This window comes from Kogia breviceps, chromosome 5, assembly GCF_026419965.1.
Source record: "Kogia breviceps isolate mKogBre1 chromosome 5, mKogBre1 haplotype 1, whole genome shotgun sequence".
Taxonomy (NCBI): domain Eukaryota; kingdom Metazoa; phylum Chordata; class Mammalia; order Artiodactyla; family Physeteridae; genus Kogia; species Kogia breviceps.
The window spans coordinates 11,071,530-11,090,017 of record NC_081314.1 but is presented as its reverse complement, the minus strand read 5'-3'; the positions used below and the strand labels follow the sequence as shown (position 1 = coordinate 11,090,017).

General features: G+C 38.6%; 1 protein-coding gene across 2 annotated transcripts in view; it reads right to left on the bottom strand.

The window, feature by feature from the left end:
* The window catches only part of SLC9A9 (solute carrier family 9 member A9), a 719,922-nt gene that overhangs the window by 363,470 nt on the left and 337,964 nt on the right, over positions 1-18,488 (bottom strand). For both annotated transcript variants that reach the window (XM_067033615.1, XM_067033614.1), the window contains one exon: positions 18,351-18,456. In XM_067033615.1, coding sequence (XP_066889716.1) covers positions 18,351-18,456 — 106 coding nt within the window. The remainder of the gene's footprint in view (positions 1-18,350; positions 18,457-18,488) is intronic.

Sequence of the window (18,488 nt, the reverse complement as noted above, 5' to 3'; positions counted from 1 at the left end):
AGTGTATGTATGTCAATGCTGTATATAGTACTATATATATATATATTTTTTTTTTTTTTTTTTTTTTTCTGTACGCGGGCCTCTCACTGCTGTGGCCTCTCCCATTGCGGAGCACAGGCTCCGGACGCGCAGGCTCAGCGGTCATGGCTCACGGGCCCAGCCGCTCCACGGCATGTGGGATCCTCCTGGACAGGGGCACGAACCCGTGTCCCCTGCATCGGCAGGCGGACTCTCAACCACTGCGCCACCAGGGAAGCCCAGTACAATATATTTAATCTCTTCCTTATCAATAGACATTTTTGTTCGTTTACATTTTTGTTGTTGTTATACTGATGCACTATATAGGTATCTTTGTCTGCATAAGGAAATATTTCTTGAGGTATATTACTAGAAGCAGCTTAACTGAGTACATTTAAAATGTTGAGTGATACCGACAAAAATGTGTATAAGAACACTTGATTCTCCTCATTCTTGCCAACACTGAACTGAACGTGAAAAAACTCTTTAAATCTTGCTAATCAGATGGATGTAAAATGTCTCATTTGAATTTGTATTTTCTCCATTTGTAAATAAACATCATTTTACTTGGCTATATATATGTGTGTATGTGTATATATATATATATATATATATATACATACACACATACAGAGATCTGCAAATTATTTTTTCATATTTTTATTCAACTTTGTATTGAAAAATTTTCATATTGATTTGTAGGTGTTCTTTGTGTATTTAAAATATAAGACTGTAAAGATGTTGAAAGTATTTTCTTCTAGTCTGTCATTTGTCTCCTATTTATGATATTTACTTTAAAAAATTTGTGTATAAATGGGTTAATTTTTAATTTTACTGTTTTTAAGTTTTGAGTGGTATTTTTTTGAGTGTTATTTAGGAAGACCATCAACATTCCAAAATTATAGAAATAGCTCCTAGTATTTTTATAGTTTTTTCTTAACATTTTGCTCTGTAACCCCTCTAGAGTTTCCTTTTAGGAATAATATGAATTAGGCATTTAACTTTGTCTCCCAAAGGAACAGCCCATTGACCCACACTATTTATTAAAACACCTAATCTGTTGCCTTTATGTTGGAAGAACAATTCGGCTTGGGTTTCACATTCTGTCCCTCAGAAGTAAAAATGTGCTGCCTTTCCATCTTCTGAAATTGAATGTCACTTGGGCCTTGGTCAAGTCCAAGGCCAACCTGATTATTCCTGCTTTTGTAAGTGACTTGGATTTTCTGCTTAGATGTCCCCATCATTCTTTCTTTAAACTTGAAATTCAATAACTTTGCCAGATTGTCTCATCGTGTTGATGATTCCAAATGAAATTTTCCTGGCATCTGGTGGGTCTTTTAAGTCTTTCCATCCACTTATTACATCATTTCAGGAGAATATTGTCTTATTATGTTTTAAAATAATTTCCATGTGCTTTCTTCTTCAAAGACACTCAACTATCTGCCATCTACTTCTACCGTATTCCCTGTAGTCATTACGATAACTTTGTTCTTTTCTACTTTGTTTCATGTTATTTCCTCAAATCTATCTTCTATGTCCCTAACAGTACTTTCAGAGAAGTTCATTCTATTTTTGTTGCTTCTAAAGTCTTTTTTATCTCTTAAGTGATTTTATTTATCTCTCCAACTTTTCTCTTGAGCTCTGCTGGCACAGTTTTAATCTCCCTTGATTTTTTTATGTCTCTTCTGTGAAATCTTTAATGATATATCTATATCTATCTATATCTACATCTAGAGAGAGAGAGAAAATTCATGCTGTCCTTCATAATAATGGAGAATTCTTTGTCTACACTTTTCTTTAATACTTTGGTAAATTTGTTTGGGGAATTGTGGGCTCTTCTTTGGCTTAAATTAAAAAAAAATATTTTGCAGTTTTGATGAACATGTCCCACTCCCTCCTTTTTGATTATTACTCATCTTTAAAAGAGACTGGCTATTTATTAAAGAATAGTATAGTGCAGGGATACGGGGAAATGGGTGGAATAGAGTTGAGTAAGCGGAAGCCAGTTGCAGTTCTAATTTGGGTTTTGTTCTGGTTATCTATCATTGCAAAACAAACCACCCCAGAACTTAGCGGTTTAAAACAACAATCAGTTGCTGTGTTTACAAATCTGCAAATTGGACGGAACTCAACAGGTTCACCTCATTTATGCTGCATGTGGTATCAGTGGGGCAGCTCTAAAGAGGTTGAAGGATCCACTTCAAGGATGGACCACCCAAAGGTCTGGGAAGTCAGGCTGGCTGCCATTCTCTCCCCAGGTGGTACACTTCACAAAGAGGCTTGACTTCACAGTAAGGTGGCTGCGTCCCAATGGGGAGTGTCACAAAGAACAGGAAGTGGAAGCTGCTAGTTTCTTAAGGCCTGGGCCTGGAAACTGGCACAGCATCCCTTCCTCTGCATTTTATAGATTTACGGGGACAAGAGGAGGGAACATAGACTTCACCTCCCCATGGGAGGACTGTCAAAGAATTTGGGAGTCGTGTTTGAAAAACTGCCCCAAATTGTCTGTCTCAAGCATTTGTTGTGAAATCTGTTTTCTTTCTTTTGGGAATACATGTTTTTGCAGTCCATGGCATTCAAATTGAGTGCCATAGAGAAAAGATCCATAAGTTACAGATAAAGTATGTTTTGGTTTGGAAATTTTTGCCTCCCTCCCTCCCCCGCGCCCCCATGCAAATAGCCTCCTGCAATGCCCTAGCTGGGAAACTGGAGTGTAGGTCAGCATGATTTCTACTCATCTTGCATTTTGAAGGGTCAGATTATTTTCCTCCATTTCTTCCTTGGCCCATCCAACCTGATCTCATCTGTGCTCTAAACAACGGAATGTTAGCTAGGCCTGTCAGTGATGTGATATGCTGTCAAATCTGAGAGGAATTGACCTGGCTCAGCATCTTTCCATCTCTTGTTCAAGATTTCACATTATTTGGCAGCAATACTTCATACGTAAATATTTCATAGTTTGTGGTTTGGAGTTGTGACTGTTTCTATGTTTCACGTGCTATGAAAATTTCCTCTCTATTTTTCAATGTTTTTCATAGTTTTAGTTTGTTTTGCGGGAATCTAGTAGAATAAATATTTTATCCTCCTGTTTTAAGCAGAAGCTCCATGTGAACTTTAGAATCACCTTAAAAAAATCTGTTGGGATTTGAGGAGGCAGATTATTCTGAAGATACAGATTACTTGGGGGAAGGGCTGACTATTTAACAATAGTGAATCTCCCCATCCTATTTCGTAGTAGGGCTCCTCATTTATTGAGGTTGTCTTTTCTGTCCTTCGCTAAAGTTAAGAGTTTTCTTCTCAACATATCTTAAAGGTTTATTATTTAGGGCTATTCTAATTATTTTAGATTTTAAAACGTTATCGTGAACAAAATAATTTTCCCATGATATTTTATCATCAGTTGTTACTGAAGTCTAGAAAAGCTATTGATTTTTGTGTGTTAGTCTTCTGTCCAGCCAGATTTCTGAGCTCTCTGAATTTTGCCACTTGAGTCGCTTGTATTTTTAAGTAGACAATCATATCAGCTCATCTATTATTTAATTTTAATTTTTATATTTTAAATTTGTATGATTTTACTTTTAAAATTTCAGCTTATCCCTGTCTTCAGGATATAGTCTTTTATCCCAACTGAGTAAGTAATTATACATGTTTTGGGCTTTGGTTTTCTACAGTTTTGTTCTCCCAATACACTGATCTTATTGCTTTCATAACCTATATCTTCAGTGGAATCTCACTTCTAAAATCCCAACAGATTTTTATATTTTAAATTGGGATAGATGTGTATACTGAGGCTGCTATCTTGATGAAATTAGAAAGCAGACTTGCAGAAACTGACTGACTTGCTCAATGGTATAAAGCTAGTAAATGACAGTCATCATCCAGACTCCCAGCCCAGCTTTCACTTCTTCGTGGAGAAAGTAAAACACACAATCCACACATGAGGTATGTTCTAAGATTAAAATTCTTCCAGCAAAATTTTTACCAGAACTCCTAATAAAACACAATTGAATGCATACATGTGTATATTTTTTATTTTTCACAACGTGTTCTTATAAACATGCTAATGAAAAGGCTAAAAGCAGACTGCTGTCAGAACAATAGGCAATGTCTAAAAATCTAAATGTTCAATAGTCACATAATGAAAAATTAACTTTGCTTTGAAGATATTCTGATGTCCATAAAAACAAAGTAGGCAGATGAAGGTGGGGATGGGGTTAAAGATAAAAAAGGATAAACCTCCAAATATATTGGGGTCAGCATTTAATGTAATGGCATCAGGGATAGCATGCTCAATCAATGGCATTAGATCAAATTTGACCATTTAGCTGTCATTCTGGAAATAAGCTAATTGGCACAGGCTCCAGAATTTGACTTTCATATATTGAGTTGAATTAAGTACCTTTAGAAAAATCAGATGGAATTACATAATTATTCTGATACTATAGGATAATGCCAGCAAGCATGTGGTCTGGATTTTATGTGTTTCACGTCATCAGAGAATTCACTGGGCACTCACTCCAGTATCTTTTGAAATGAGAAACTCTCGATGTTAACCCACGAAGAGCAACCTAAATGCTGGAAGAATTTCTTCCTTTTCCCTTCAACATTGCCTGTCATTCTGGCAATGAAAAGAAGTGATGTATCTGAGGACCCCCGGGACAGGAAAATTGATAAGAGCTCCCAACTTCTTTTCCATAAACAACTGATCTTTTAAAGCTATTAACACAGGAGCTGGGCATTCAAAGACAGTTCATTTATCATCTAATAGCAGGCCAGGGTATCAGGCATTATAGTCATGTTCTGAAAAATGGGTCCTGAGTTCACCCTCTATGGCTGAACAGCTGCTCCTTCCCAAAGTTTTAATCAGATTCCCTGAGCATTACATGCCCCAGTAAGGCAGAGCCCACATAAAACCTGCAATAAGCCTGCCGTGGAAATTCATTATGGAGCCCAAATAACATGAACAGATTATATTCTCCAGGCCAAGAGAGAGCTCTTAATTTAGACTAAAATTATGATCGTATACTGATTTGACCCCTTGTTCTCTGGAAATTTTTTTCTTGGGAAAAAAATTCAGAATCGATCACCTAAAATAAAAGGCATTTTCTTGGTTGCTCAGAATGAGAAGTCAAGCTTAAACACATTGGAAAGAAAATATGCTTTAGGACAAAAAAAAAATCTTAACCCAGAGCTCCTGAAATATAAAGGTTTGTCTTTTTTGTTTAGATACACTTCCCTCTCTCTGACATGAGAGCCATAGCTTTCTACAGATTCTAAAGGAAGTTTATGATCTCCTCTCCAAAAGTTTAATGTGTAGTGTTTTAGATCATGTTATGAAGAGAAGCCAGTTTGGCAATGTTGGAAATCTTACCTCACGTGAAGCCAAAGCCATGATTGGTTCTTCTCATAGATGTCCCTGATACCTAGTTATGAACTATCCTCGCTCACTAGGCCACTGTCTTATGAATGTATGCCACTGGTCACAACACAGAGAAGGAGAGACAATCACTACTAATTCTCCCACCAGATATTAAAGGACATTAAATAGAGACAAAGGCATTCATGTGTAGTGACCAAAGTGCAATGTATCAATCAGAGGAAGGACGGACTAGTCATAGAAGAATTGAGAATCACAGAATCAAACACTGCAAGTGACCATCCCAGGTTTATCTAGTGGGGAGAGAGCAAGGTTTAGTTATCCTAACAAATATAGAATCGTTTTAAATTGTCTTAAACGTTGGTATGGATTTGGGGAGTGTTTGCCGTTGCCTACCACTTCAAAATTCCAAGTTCCGTTGGCAAAAAAATACCTTTTGTGTGAAAGATGCAGATAAACATCTGATTCATCAATCTACCCTTCATCTGTCCCCATGCTGAGCATACAACCCTTTGGATATTATCTGTCTTTATATGCAGGTCAGCCCACAGGAAATACTGCTTTTATCATGTGATCTTTGGGGTACTTGAAATCCCGGTGACAGTTCTTTCCTGTGGCGAATTAATAAAGTAGATGCTGATTATGATTCAGCTTCCTAAGTAGCTTGACTATAGAAGGAAAATGAGCTGATCATGCTAGCACGGATAGTCTGGTCTATGGGTCAGTAACTTCTTGGTGTTTATTATGTCAGCACCCTGGTGTCCACCTCTGCCTCATGCATACTTGGCTTAGTGCAAATCATTCTCTCCGTACATGGCTGGTCATGCCAGGCCTAAACAAGAGAACATCACCAGGTTCTTCAGTGTAGAGAGAGAGCCAAAATTTCAAACAGGGGCTAAAATAAGTAAGGCACTACTATGACTTGGTGACAAAGTATATCAAAAGACAGAACTACCTCTTTCAACTCTCTCTCAAGACTGTTTTTTTTGCCTAAAACATTAGCTCACAGTCATTTGTGCACATAAAGAACAATTTTTAAAAGAATCTCCATCACACAGCATATCAAGAGCTGGTGTGGTAGAAAACGTCCCCTGCTTTCCACCCATGGAAGTAACCTCTTCTCAGGAATTGGCAAGAACTGAATAGATGAATTCCTAGTGTGGATCATAAATCTGACAATAAGAGAACATGTGGAAATCAGAACACAGAGTAAGCAAAAGTAGGAAGACAATGAGAAAGATGAAGGACAGCCTCCAGAGAGAACATGACAAGTCCCACACTTGAGACACTAGAGGTACAAAGGATACAGCCTATAATCTTCAACAGAAAAATGGAGGGATCCCAGGGAAGATACTTTACCAGCTTCCTAATGTATAGAAATACCTCATACAGTTTGAAATTATTAAAGACTATCTAAAGTTTCAGAGGAAGTATAAATTGATTGCAGCATTTCTAAACCAAACTAAAAAAGATTATTTGTTGTCAGACTCTTGCACCATTTTGAGAAACATTTCGATAAATACGGCTACTTGAGTGAAAACTGGATTGCTTTAAAACAGCTCTTTTGCTGTATCTCCACTTCTTTTACATACCATCCATCATCTCTCAGTTCACTATCATTCAATGTCCACTATCTCTGAATATTGTAGTGGATAATATAGTGCTTGTTTCTTCCATAACTTACCCCTCCCCATTAATCATCATTATTGGCACAGTCATTGCTTATTAGATTTATGATTGTTTCACCAATATCTTTGCTCACCTCTCCTTGTCTCCCAAGTCTCTGTGAGTTCAGTTTCTTATTTCTATAATTGATTATCTATGAGTGGTAAACTCTATTTACCTGAAAATGTCTTTATTTCATTCTTTCCCTTGAATAGTATTTTCGTTGAATTTAGAACCTTGTTTGTAGCTTATTTTCCCTCATAACTTTGTACCTATTATTCTACTGTACAAATTGTTTTCCACTGTAAGTAATTCATCTTTCCTCTCTGGTTGCTTTTAAGATTTCCACTTTGTCTTTGATGATCTCATATTTCACTATAATATATTTGGATGTGGGTTAGTTTTAATTTTTCCAGCTCTGGACATAATATGATGTTTCAGTTTTTCTCTTCAACTCTGGAAAATTATCATCCATTATCTCTTCAAATATTGCCACAGATTGGGGTTCCCTGGTGGTGCAGTGGTTGAGAGTCCGCCTGCCGATGCAGGGGACGCAGGTTCGTGCCCCAGTCCAGGAAGATCCCACGTGCCATGGAGCGGCTGGGCCCGTGAGCCACGGCTACTGAGCCTGTGTGTCCGGAGCCTGTGCTCCGCAACGGGAGAGGCCACAACAGTGAGAGGCCCGCGTACCACAAAAAAAAAAAAAAATTGCCATAGATTAATTCTGCTCTGCATTCTGGGTCATTTGCAAACTTTATCTTCTGGTTAACCAGCTGCATTTAATAGGACATTTATCTCATCCATTTAGTTTTTAATGTCAATATCTGCATTATTCTTTCCTAACTTGTTTTCTGTTCCTCCATTTACCTCTTTAGTCATTTTAATATGCTTATTTTATAATATATCTCAAGATTTTATAATTTTTGTTTAGTTCCTTAGGGTGCTTGTTCTTCTGATTTACTTTTATCTCCTGACTTTTCTTCATAGTGGAGTTATTTCCTTTTGTGGCTTGTAAATTTTTATTGTGAATTTACTTTCAGGAAGGGTTGTTTTTTTTCTGTGGGAGTTCCATGTGTCTGGATTGAGATAATATCACTTCAGAGAAGTTTAGCATATTTAGAAATAAGGAAAGGGAAATAATGCTGGGGCAGATGTTTCAATAGTCCTAAAATCTTTTAATCTTAATTCATTGGCTTGTATTTCCTACACACAACTTCCCAGGCCAGGGATTCTGATGCAAAATCCAGATAAATGACAAGTTTCCTCAAAACGTTTTAAGGCTGATGGACAGAGTCTGTGACAGAGGGACCACTTTGAGAATCAAGGCTTTACTCAAAGAACTTTGCTCAAGTTTATTATCATGAGTGAGCCTACAAGAGAAAGGGCTCTGATTTCCACATGGAAATGGGACTCCAGCTCCAAAACCTCTGAATTTATATCCTATACAAAATCATGCGGCTACTGACTGTGGTATCTTCCCACTCTTGCCTTGTACACCTGGGGAATTTCCTTTTCTCTCCTTCAAATCAATTCTACATTTAGCAAAGAGTTTTTGCCTTTTTAGATAAAACTTTTATTTTTAACATCTTTATTGGAGTATAATTGCTCTACAATGGTGTGTTAGTTTCTGCTTTATAACAAAGTGAATCAGCTATACATATACATATATCCCCATGTCTCCTCCCTATTGCTTCCCCCTCCCACCCTCCCTATCCCACCCCTCTAGGTGGACACAAAGCACTGAGCTGATCTCCCTGTGCTATGTGGCTGCTTCCCACTAGCTATCGATTTTACATTTGGTAGTGTATACATGTCCTAGAAAAATGGAAATAAAAACAAAAATAGATAAAGCATTTTTTAAAGTTTCTAAAGGCATAGGGCCTGTGTGCTTCATTTCAATTCATTATGTTCTGAACATTCCATTATTGTGAAATACGGTAGTTGTTGTTCTGGGATTAAACTTGACTTCCAATCGCTTTCTTCTAATAATAGATTCCATGCCACTGGCCACAGGATGGGGATATCATTCAGATCTGGCCGATCACCATGTTTAATTTCCATAGACTACTATGTGATTGGCCTAGAGGTGATCTTCTGACACAAGCAGAGCCAATAGGAGTTCTTCTCTGTGGCTGATATGCAAATATTGGGAGAATTAAGTGTTATTTTGAACTAGAACAATATAAGCCTGGAGATGCCATAGGTCACTCTCTCCTACTTCGTAGTCATCTTATCTGTGCAGTCATCTGTCTGTACTAGGAAAGAATGACACTAGCACTCAGAGGGAATCAGAGCCAAGAAAGAAAAAGAAAGAATAGACAGCCACATTTGAATCCCTAAATCCTGGCATGCCCAGAGTCAGCCCAACTCGTGTTAAATAAGCCAGTGAATTCCTTTTGCTTAAGCTAACTTGAATTGGGTTTCTGGCACTTACATCTGACTTATACACCAATAAATTAAAGTATAAATGGAATTGAGATAAGAAACCATCAATATGGATTTCTTTTTTTAAAAATTATAATTTATTTATTTATTAAGTTTATTTATTGATTTATTTATTTTTTGGCTGCGTTGGGTCTTCAGTGCTGCTCACGGGCTTTTCCCTAGTTGTGGCGAGCGGGGGCTACTCTTCGTTGCGGTGCGCAGCGTTCTCATTGCGGTGGCTTCTCTTGTTGCGAAGCACGGGCTCTAGGCGCGCCGGCTTCAGTAGTTGTGGCTCGCGGGCTCTAGAGCGCGGGCTCAGTAGTTGTGGTGCACGGGCTTAGCTGCTCTGCAGCATGTGGTATCTTCCCCGACCAGGGCTCGAACCCGTGTCCCCTGCATTGGCAGGCGGATTTTTAAACACTGCACCACCAGGGAAGTCCCAATATGGATTCTTTTATTTATTTATTTTTGGTAGTTCAGTCTGTAGTGCGTGGTTTGACATGAAGCAAAGCAAGTTCTGAGTTCCCCAGAAGCAGTGAGTAAACGTCAGATCGAATCTGAGAGGCAAGGGATTGGAGTCACAGGATAAAGTCGATGTCAATTCCCAGTAATCTGAACAGGGACATTAAAAGATAGGGTAGGGGAGATGCCAGAGTCATAGCCAGGAAACAGGAACTAGGGATCAGGAACAAGGACAAGCAAACAAGGCTGCAGCAGCAGGCAGGGGTGTGGGCAGCAAACACTGGGCGTTCTGAGTTATGCTGGAGGTCAGCCTGAGCTTTGCCTCCCAGTAGCTTCTTAAAGATGCCAGGACGCTGTCCCATTCCTGCTAGGTGGTGCCACCTGGTGTCCAAAAAATGAAGTTGGCATGGAATTGACTTAGGGCAAGGAGTCCTTAAGCGAAAAGGACCATAATTTTTTTTTTTTTTCTAATTATGTATCCCAGTAGTATCTAGACAGGCATCAAAATAAATGTATTTTATGCTGATTAACAGTTTCCAAGGCAAATATCAAAGTGACTTACTCTCAGAAAGATGTGTCAAGATATAAGAAATTTGTTTTTAAGTTAAGCAGATTCATGAGAAATATTATACTTTCCGGTGGTAATAACAGTTTTGGTTCATTCTCATCAAAAGGAGACATCGCCTTATCACCTCTACGTTTACAGCTATGGGTAAAATGGGAGAAGTGGCGCTAGTGAGGATAACTACTCAGGCGTTTCATATATTATGAAGAATATTAAACATCCATCCTCTGGAATGTATTTCAATGAGAGGATTAGTAAAATGTCCCCACCTGCGTTTGAAAGGTTGAGAAACTTCCAGATAATTAGCTGCATGTCACGGCAGATGGAGAAATGTATAGCTTTCGTTCAAGAAGCTTGTAGTCTACTTAGAGATGATGGTACCAAGAGAAATAATAGATTTCCTTAACCATATATGTTTAGAACCAATCCCTACATAGCTATTTTCTGGGATAATTTATAGAGCAAGTCTTTGTTGCACATAGTAAATCCTGCTTTAGCTATCGGCTGCCTCGTTTCGGTGAGGAGCTGTTGAGAGTAGGGATAAGTGACTATGACCATCCATCTACGTTACCAACGCTCAGCATAGAGTCTGGCACATACAGGTCCTCAGTACATTTTTGTCAAATGGCTGGATGACATCTCAAGGTTCCTGTTAGTCGCATGGTACTTGGAGTCTCACAGCCGTCCCATTAATTTCCATGTTAAATTTCCCTTAAGATGCATGGACTATAAGAAATGTGGTCTTTCAAAATGTCACTCACTCTCAAGTGCCAAGCATTCACCAGCATCACACTTGAAATGACATTTTCTAGTAAGAGCCTCTAAGCAGCATAACACTCTTATTTAAAAAGAGAAAATGGTGTCCATTTCTCCATCTCTTTCAATAATCTATATTAAATTTCCTTGTAAGCATTTGCTTAACAGAAAATAAAGGCACCTAGTATGTATTTATTATCATCCAAGAGCCAGCTGTTTAATGAGGTTCTTATTTTATCTCTAAGAAAATCTGGAGGCATTTGTATACTGAGGAATTATTTTACAAGAAGATGTTTCAGTACAATACTGGCAATATTTCAGTTTCGCAGATAAATGGCTGAGAACAAATCATCATCCTCTTTCTTCTCTTTCATGGGTAGAAAAAAACTTCAAACTTAAACCTCTGTAGAATCTGCATTTAAATGAAGATTGCCAATTTTCAAGTATGTTAACGGGGGATTCTTTGGACCAGGGTCGATCATAAGTAGTTTAATCTATTTCCAATACACATACGTAAGCAAATAGAAGAAAATAAAACTCACCTGTGATCCCACCTAACACTCTGATTTTGTATATAAATAATAACGTGTTCTAATTATACACCCACATGCATACACACACATGAATTTGGCTGTGATTTTTTTTTTTTTTTTTTTTTTGCGGTACGCAGGCCTCTCACTGCTGTGGCCTCTCCCATTGCGGAGCACAGGCTCCGGACGCGCAGGCTCAGCGGCCATGGCTCACGGGCCCAGCCGCTCCGCGGCATGTGTGATCTTCCCGGACCGGGGCACGAACCCGCGTCCCCTGCATCGGCAGGCGGACTCTCAACCACTGCGCCACCAGGGAAGCCCCTGTGATTTTTTTTTTTAACCAAAATAGATCTTAGAGTATACACCATTTTAAATGTTTCCTATTTTCTTAAAAAATATATTGTGGGGCTTCCCTGGTGGCGCAGTGGTTGAGAATCCGCCTGCCGATGCAGGGGACACGGGTTCGTGCCCTGGTCCGGGAAGATCCCACATGCCGCGGAGCAACTAAGCCCGTGAGCCATGGCTGCTAGGCCTGCGCGTCCGGAGCCTGTGCTCTGCAACGGGAGAGGCCACAGCAGTGAGAGGCCCGCATACCGCAAAAAAAAAAAAAAAAAAAAAAAAAAAAAAATATATATATATATATATATATATATATATTGTGAATATCTTTTAACATCAACACTCCTTTTCTATCATTTTTCAAATGTCTGCGTAGGATTTCATGATCTTAATATATTATAATTTACTCAACCAACTAGTAACTTATGTACAACTTTTTGTTCAAATCAATGCATTCATCTTCATGGAGAAATTTTTGCACATGCCCTTAACTGCTTCTTAGGATAAATTTCCAGAAATAAAATAAATGGATGAAAGGATTCACAAAACCTAATGACTGTAAATATCGCCAAATTGCCTCTGTACAAGTTCTATCACTTTTCTCTTTTTGCTCAGTAATGTGGGAGGGTTCCCATTTCCCCAAACTCCAATTTACCCCAGGTATGACTGTTCTTTTTTGAGTTCTGAAAATTTGAAGATTCGCTAGGCAAAAAATGATATGTAATTTGTTTTATTACTAGTGAAGGCGATATTATTTAGTGGAGCATCAGCCAATTGTTTCTTCTCTTATTCATTATTTATATCCTTTGTCCATTTTTCTATTATGCTTCCCTTTTCTTTATTGGTCTTTTATAACAGTAGTAATATCAGCAGCACATATCTAATGTTTATTCAGTGTTATGAGCCAGGCCCTGTTCCAGAAGCTTTATGTTTAATCCCACCCAATGAGATAAGTGCTGTTACCACCCCTATTTTATAAACGACACATCTGGTGCAGAGAGGTTAAGTAATTTGTCTCAGGTAACATAACTAGTACATTTGGTATATTAAAAAGATTAACAATCATTATATATATTATAAAGACTATTAACGTATCAATATGTGTGTTGAAACTGCTTTCCTTGGTTTATCCTTTGTCATTTAATTTTATTTGTAGTGAATTTTGCCTGCTAGCATTGCTTGACTCTATTCTCATCAAATAAATTGGCTTTTATTTTGATATTTGATCACCTGAAGAATGTTTTAAATAAATATAATTCAAACACACACAAGCATTCAGACGGTATGACAGGACACAAAGAGTTAAATTACCTTTTCCCCCTTTGTCATGGTCCTACAATAGCAAAATTATCTCCTTTTAACCATTTATGGTTTTACTTCTTCTGATGGCTGCCCCATGACTCTAAATAATATGTATATATACTTCCATTTCTTGATTTATCAACTCCACACATATATATTGATTTCTTACTGTGAGAGATGTGACATTTTAGGTAACTTAGCCCTGCCTTTCTCTCTCTCCTCCTCCAATTAACTTCCACAAGTAATACCAATTTTGGTTGTGAGTACCTGTATAACTTTAAGTAATACACTTCAACCTCTAGTTCTTTAGACAGTGTACCTTAACTAAGTGGTTCATTCCTAATGGAGGAATTCACATGTAAAAATGGTTATGCTCTCTATTCATTGGATCATAAAATGCCATATTTATGAAGGAATGCTTCACTAGAAGCAGGTCTATCTTTAGTCATAACAATGAAACCAGAGAGATCTGTGTAAGTACAATGAAAGATATTGATATATGTGACTATATAAATTATAATAAGTATATATATTTATAAGCACAGATTATGTAGATTATATATAGAGCCTTTCCAAATATCTTGCTCCATTTATTGCCCAGAATAATTTTGTAATATATACAGAACAACTATTCTTACATATTATATAGGTAAGGAAACAAGCATGAAGAGTTTATGGCCATATGAAGTCGATGTCGTGGTCTTTTAGCTTCTGTTTTGTTTTGGTTTGGTTCTGACCAGCATCTACTTTTCCTTTTCTGTGGCAGTATTACTCTGAGCAAGAATCCCATCTTTCCCCCGTTTCAGTTCATGTGCTTCCAAGTAAAACCAATTACTGCCCTGAATTTATGAACAATGTGACTTAGACCTGAGGCAGTAAACGAAGCACATTTCCCTGGCCACAAGTGGGTCTGGAATAGCATCAGAATCTATAAGGTGTACTAAGATTTATGTTGGGAATAATGGGACAAAGATTCTTGTTCTATCCTCCTGAAGAAAGATGCAGCCCTGGGACTCGCTGGCAGCCATCTAGTGACCGGGTGAGGGAGATAACCCTGAAGAAGCTGAGCGGGGTGAGAGTTCAGCTCGTTTCACTGGATCCTTTTCCTGAGCCATTTCTACTCCTGCTGCTTGGTTACATCAGCCAACGCAGACTCCCCCTGTGCTGACTCCAGTTTGGATTGATTTCATGTCAACTGTAATAATTGTACAGTTAATTCGTGACAGTCCTGATACCACCACTTTTGACTTAAATCTAGGGCTCTTTCTACCCTACCATGGTGCCTCTGAAAGTAATGTCTTTGTTCAGGATTCAAATACACACACCTTTCAATATGTCTTCATTATATCTTTTGCCTTCCTTCACAGTCTATTACACCATCTTTAGAAATGCAAATCCATCACATGGAATTCATTCATGAACCAATACACATACATATTTGGGTATGACATTCCCTAGATACTTGAAATAATAGCATGGATCAGAGAAAAGCTAATTTCAAAACTTTTTTGTTAAATAAAGTTACTTTTATCTTAAGATAATTCTGGATCATTTTAAGCCTTAGGGACACCACCCACCACGGGCCACGGTATACAAGAGTTGTGGTCATCAAATTCAATTATAAATTAGTTGTCTGAAATTCAGAGCACATTTAACCTAAGAAAAAGTATTATAATTAGTTAGTCGCTTCTTAAATTAGCACAGAAAAGCTGATTTAATCTAAAATGTGGCTAAATTACTTTGTATTTGAATGAGAAATACTAGAGCACATTACTGTCAAAGAACTAACAATAAAACTTTTTTAAATACGAAGAGGATGGTTCTTAAGCAAGGAGATTTGCTTGTAGAAGATGGAAAGACAAATGAAAGTGTGTGGCTATTCCAAGGAGGCTCTGGAGTCACTGCCAAGGCCACAGTGGCTGATGATTTAGGTCATTTACTGTACTTGATTTCACATCAAAATGTGTCTTTTCCTTTCCATGGTATAATAAAAGCTCTACCTCTATTCTTGAACTTCAAAACCACACAAAGATGGAACTGAGAAAGGGAAAATACAAAGGAGGTTTTCATTTGCTCTTTTAATATACGTTTCAAGTGCAAAGTCTCCATCTTCAGAAAGTTACTATCTAGAAAAGCAAATATATGTGTAAACCCAAGATTTCATGGCTGAGCTGGCAAGGAATCGATGGACGCACATACAGAGGTGGAGGAGGGACTTAGCATGTGGGTTAGTGGTTCTCAAAGGGGGAGACTGAGGTACATGGTGAAAGACTTGATGGGGCAGAAGCAGGAGATAGGAGGAGAGAGCTTTGCGCCTGTGAAGAAAGGCATGAGGATGCAAGCCAGAGAGATGTGTCTGGCTAGTATGCGAAGTTAGAGTGAAGGAAGAGAAAAATGGAGGGACAAATGTTTGAACTCCTGGTCTGAAAGTCATGGAAGACTGTTAAATAGGGTTCTTCCATGGGAACTAGAAGATAACTGGAAGCGAGGGGGCGGGGAATGCAGCATTAAAGGAGAGGGAATGTGCATGTAAGTAGATGTATAAAAAGAGATTGTCGCATTGCACAGGGAGATCAGCTTGGTGCTTTGTGACCACCTAGACGTGGGGGGGGGGGATAGAGATGTGGGGATAGGGAGGGTGGGAGGGAGGGAGATGCAAGAGGGAGGGGATATGGGGATATATGTGTACGTATAGCTGGTTCACTTTGTTACACAGCAGAAACTAACACAGCATTGTAAAGCAATTATACTCCAATAAAGATGTTAAAAAAAAAAGGGGATTGTCATACGTGCTGTAAACTAAGTTTAAGAAGCAAGTGAGAAAAGTGAGGAGTAAAACACATGGAGGATTGTGTAAGGTGAAAGAGGAAGTGGTCAACAGACAGCACAGGGGGACAGACAGTCTCGACCCAGGGTAACCTAGTTACAGGAGGCCCTCCGTATTCGCGGGCTCCTCATCGAACGATCCGAGGTTTAGTTAGTTGACTCAGCAGACATGGAGCCCACGGATAGAGAGCGCTGACTGTACTATGCCATTTCATAACAGGGACTTGAGCACCTGTGGATTTTGGTATCCACAGGGGGCCTGGAACCCATCCCCTGTGGATACAGAGGGACAGCTGTACATTAACGCTAAGTAGAGCTCCTGGAAGAGGCTGGTGGAGTCCAAACGCACCAGGTGGAAGAACGAGCTTGCAGGTTTGAATGTGTGCAAGTTTCCATGTCAAGTATTCCTGATTTAGAATTATCTTTATTTTAAAGTTGAAACTAACTGGGGTCACTCTGCACAATACCTGAAATGCCAAAGCTGGGAAGCACAAGATTTCAGCTAGACTGGCAAGTGCCTGGTGCCTAGAAAGGAAAGGACCTTGCCATGGTGGGAAGCACAGTTTATTAAGACATGCAACACACGGATAGGGGAGTAGGAAAGGTGCTACCAGTAATACCCACATATTGACCTGAGGAGATCTTAAATGGACTGTTTCAAATGCCCCCCCACCCCCAAGGCTTGTGCCCAACGGTAACAACATTTATCCTTGGAGCCTGCATTTTGAGTGGAAAAGTACTGTGCATGGTAGCGCTGAAAGTAGAAAGGCCAAACCTTTGCTTGGCTGTAGCTGCATGATTCTTTCCCAAGGCTCATTTGTGCTTTAGTCGTTTTGCTTTGCTTGGCCTTTTTACAACATGGCAGCTCAGGAAATGAAGATGAGGGACTCAGCAGATTTTTAAACATTTTTCCTCCAAATGTTCCTTTAATACTAGTATATCTTGGACAAAGATCCCTGACGTTTTAATTAATTGTTCTTGGTGTTTCTTTAAAAGCATCCTTTGGCATTTGTGAATCTGCCATGGCTTTTGCTCTTAATTTGCACTCACTGGTATTTTCCTTTAATGCAGGAGAGGCACTTCTCAGTAGCCAGGTAAAATATAAGTTTTTTTGGAGACTCTCTCTTGAAAGTTGCTGAATTCAGTGGTACCTTTAGGGTGGCAGCCTTAAGAAATGTCAGCTGGCAGAAAAAAATAGTGCTGCTCTGTTGTTTCCTACTCCCCTCCTGGCGATCTGACTTTTAAAAATCCTTTGTTACTTTGCAATACGTTTTCAAATGCATTTGAAGTAATTAACACCCTGAATTGAATCTTGTTGTCACAGTTAATTATTAGACAGCTACCTTCCTTTAGGGTATTTGACTGTTGCCAAAACTGTTGGTCTTAATCTAAAACCAAGAAGAGACCTCTGACATAGTGAAAGCCACCAAAGTGTCATTTATTAAACATAAATGGTAAGCATCTAAAGGGGAGGTGAGGAAAGAATACTAGTTCTCATCTTGAAAAGAAAATTCTTCCAAGATGAAGGGAAAATTACATTAACTCTTAGCAGACGAAGCTCCATCATTTTTACTTGTCACGTGATGATTTTAAAATGTGTGTGTCCCTATAACGTGGTACATTTGCACTGATAAATAAAGAATATTCTGACTCTCAACTTCTACCTCCAATTTGCCAAAATTAGTATAAATACAACGGTTTCTATTAGTCTATTATCTGGAAAGTGACTTAAGGAAAAAAATTAAATGATATTGATCTGAAATGAAGAAAGCTTACTTATGTGCATTTTAGGATGCCCGAGTGAATCAGCTAAACAGATGCACCGAGAAAAAAAATGTTACCCTTTGAGTGGTATCTTGTAATAAGCTGGAAACATGAAGCTTATTAATGGTGTTAGAAATTAAGTGGCTAATGAAATGTTCCTACTCTTGGAGCTCTCCTGTGATAATGATTCCTTAAAAGTTAGAAATGGACTATATCTCTATGACATAACAGAAAAGATACTATTAAAGCCACTAGGAATTATCACCAAGTAGAAGCATATTTCACATGGTCAAAGAAGCACAGGCCAAGTTCTGGTACTTACTATGTAAGGACTATGGCAACTGCATCATTCAACACACTCTCCCCAAACAAGAGTGTGTACAGGTCGGGGTCGACATGCAGTTCATGGAAAATGGCCAACACCGTCACTAGGGAAGACACACAGATATGCAGAGTTAGC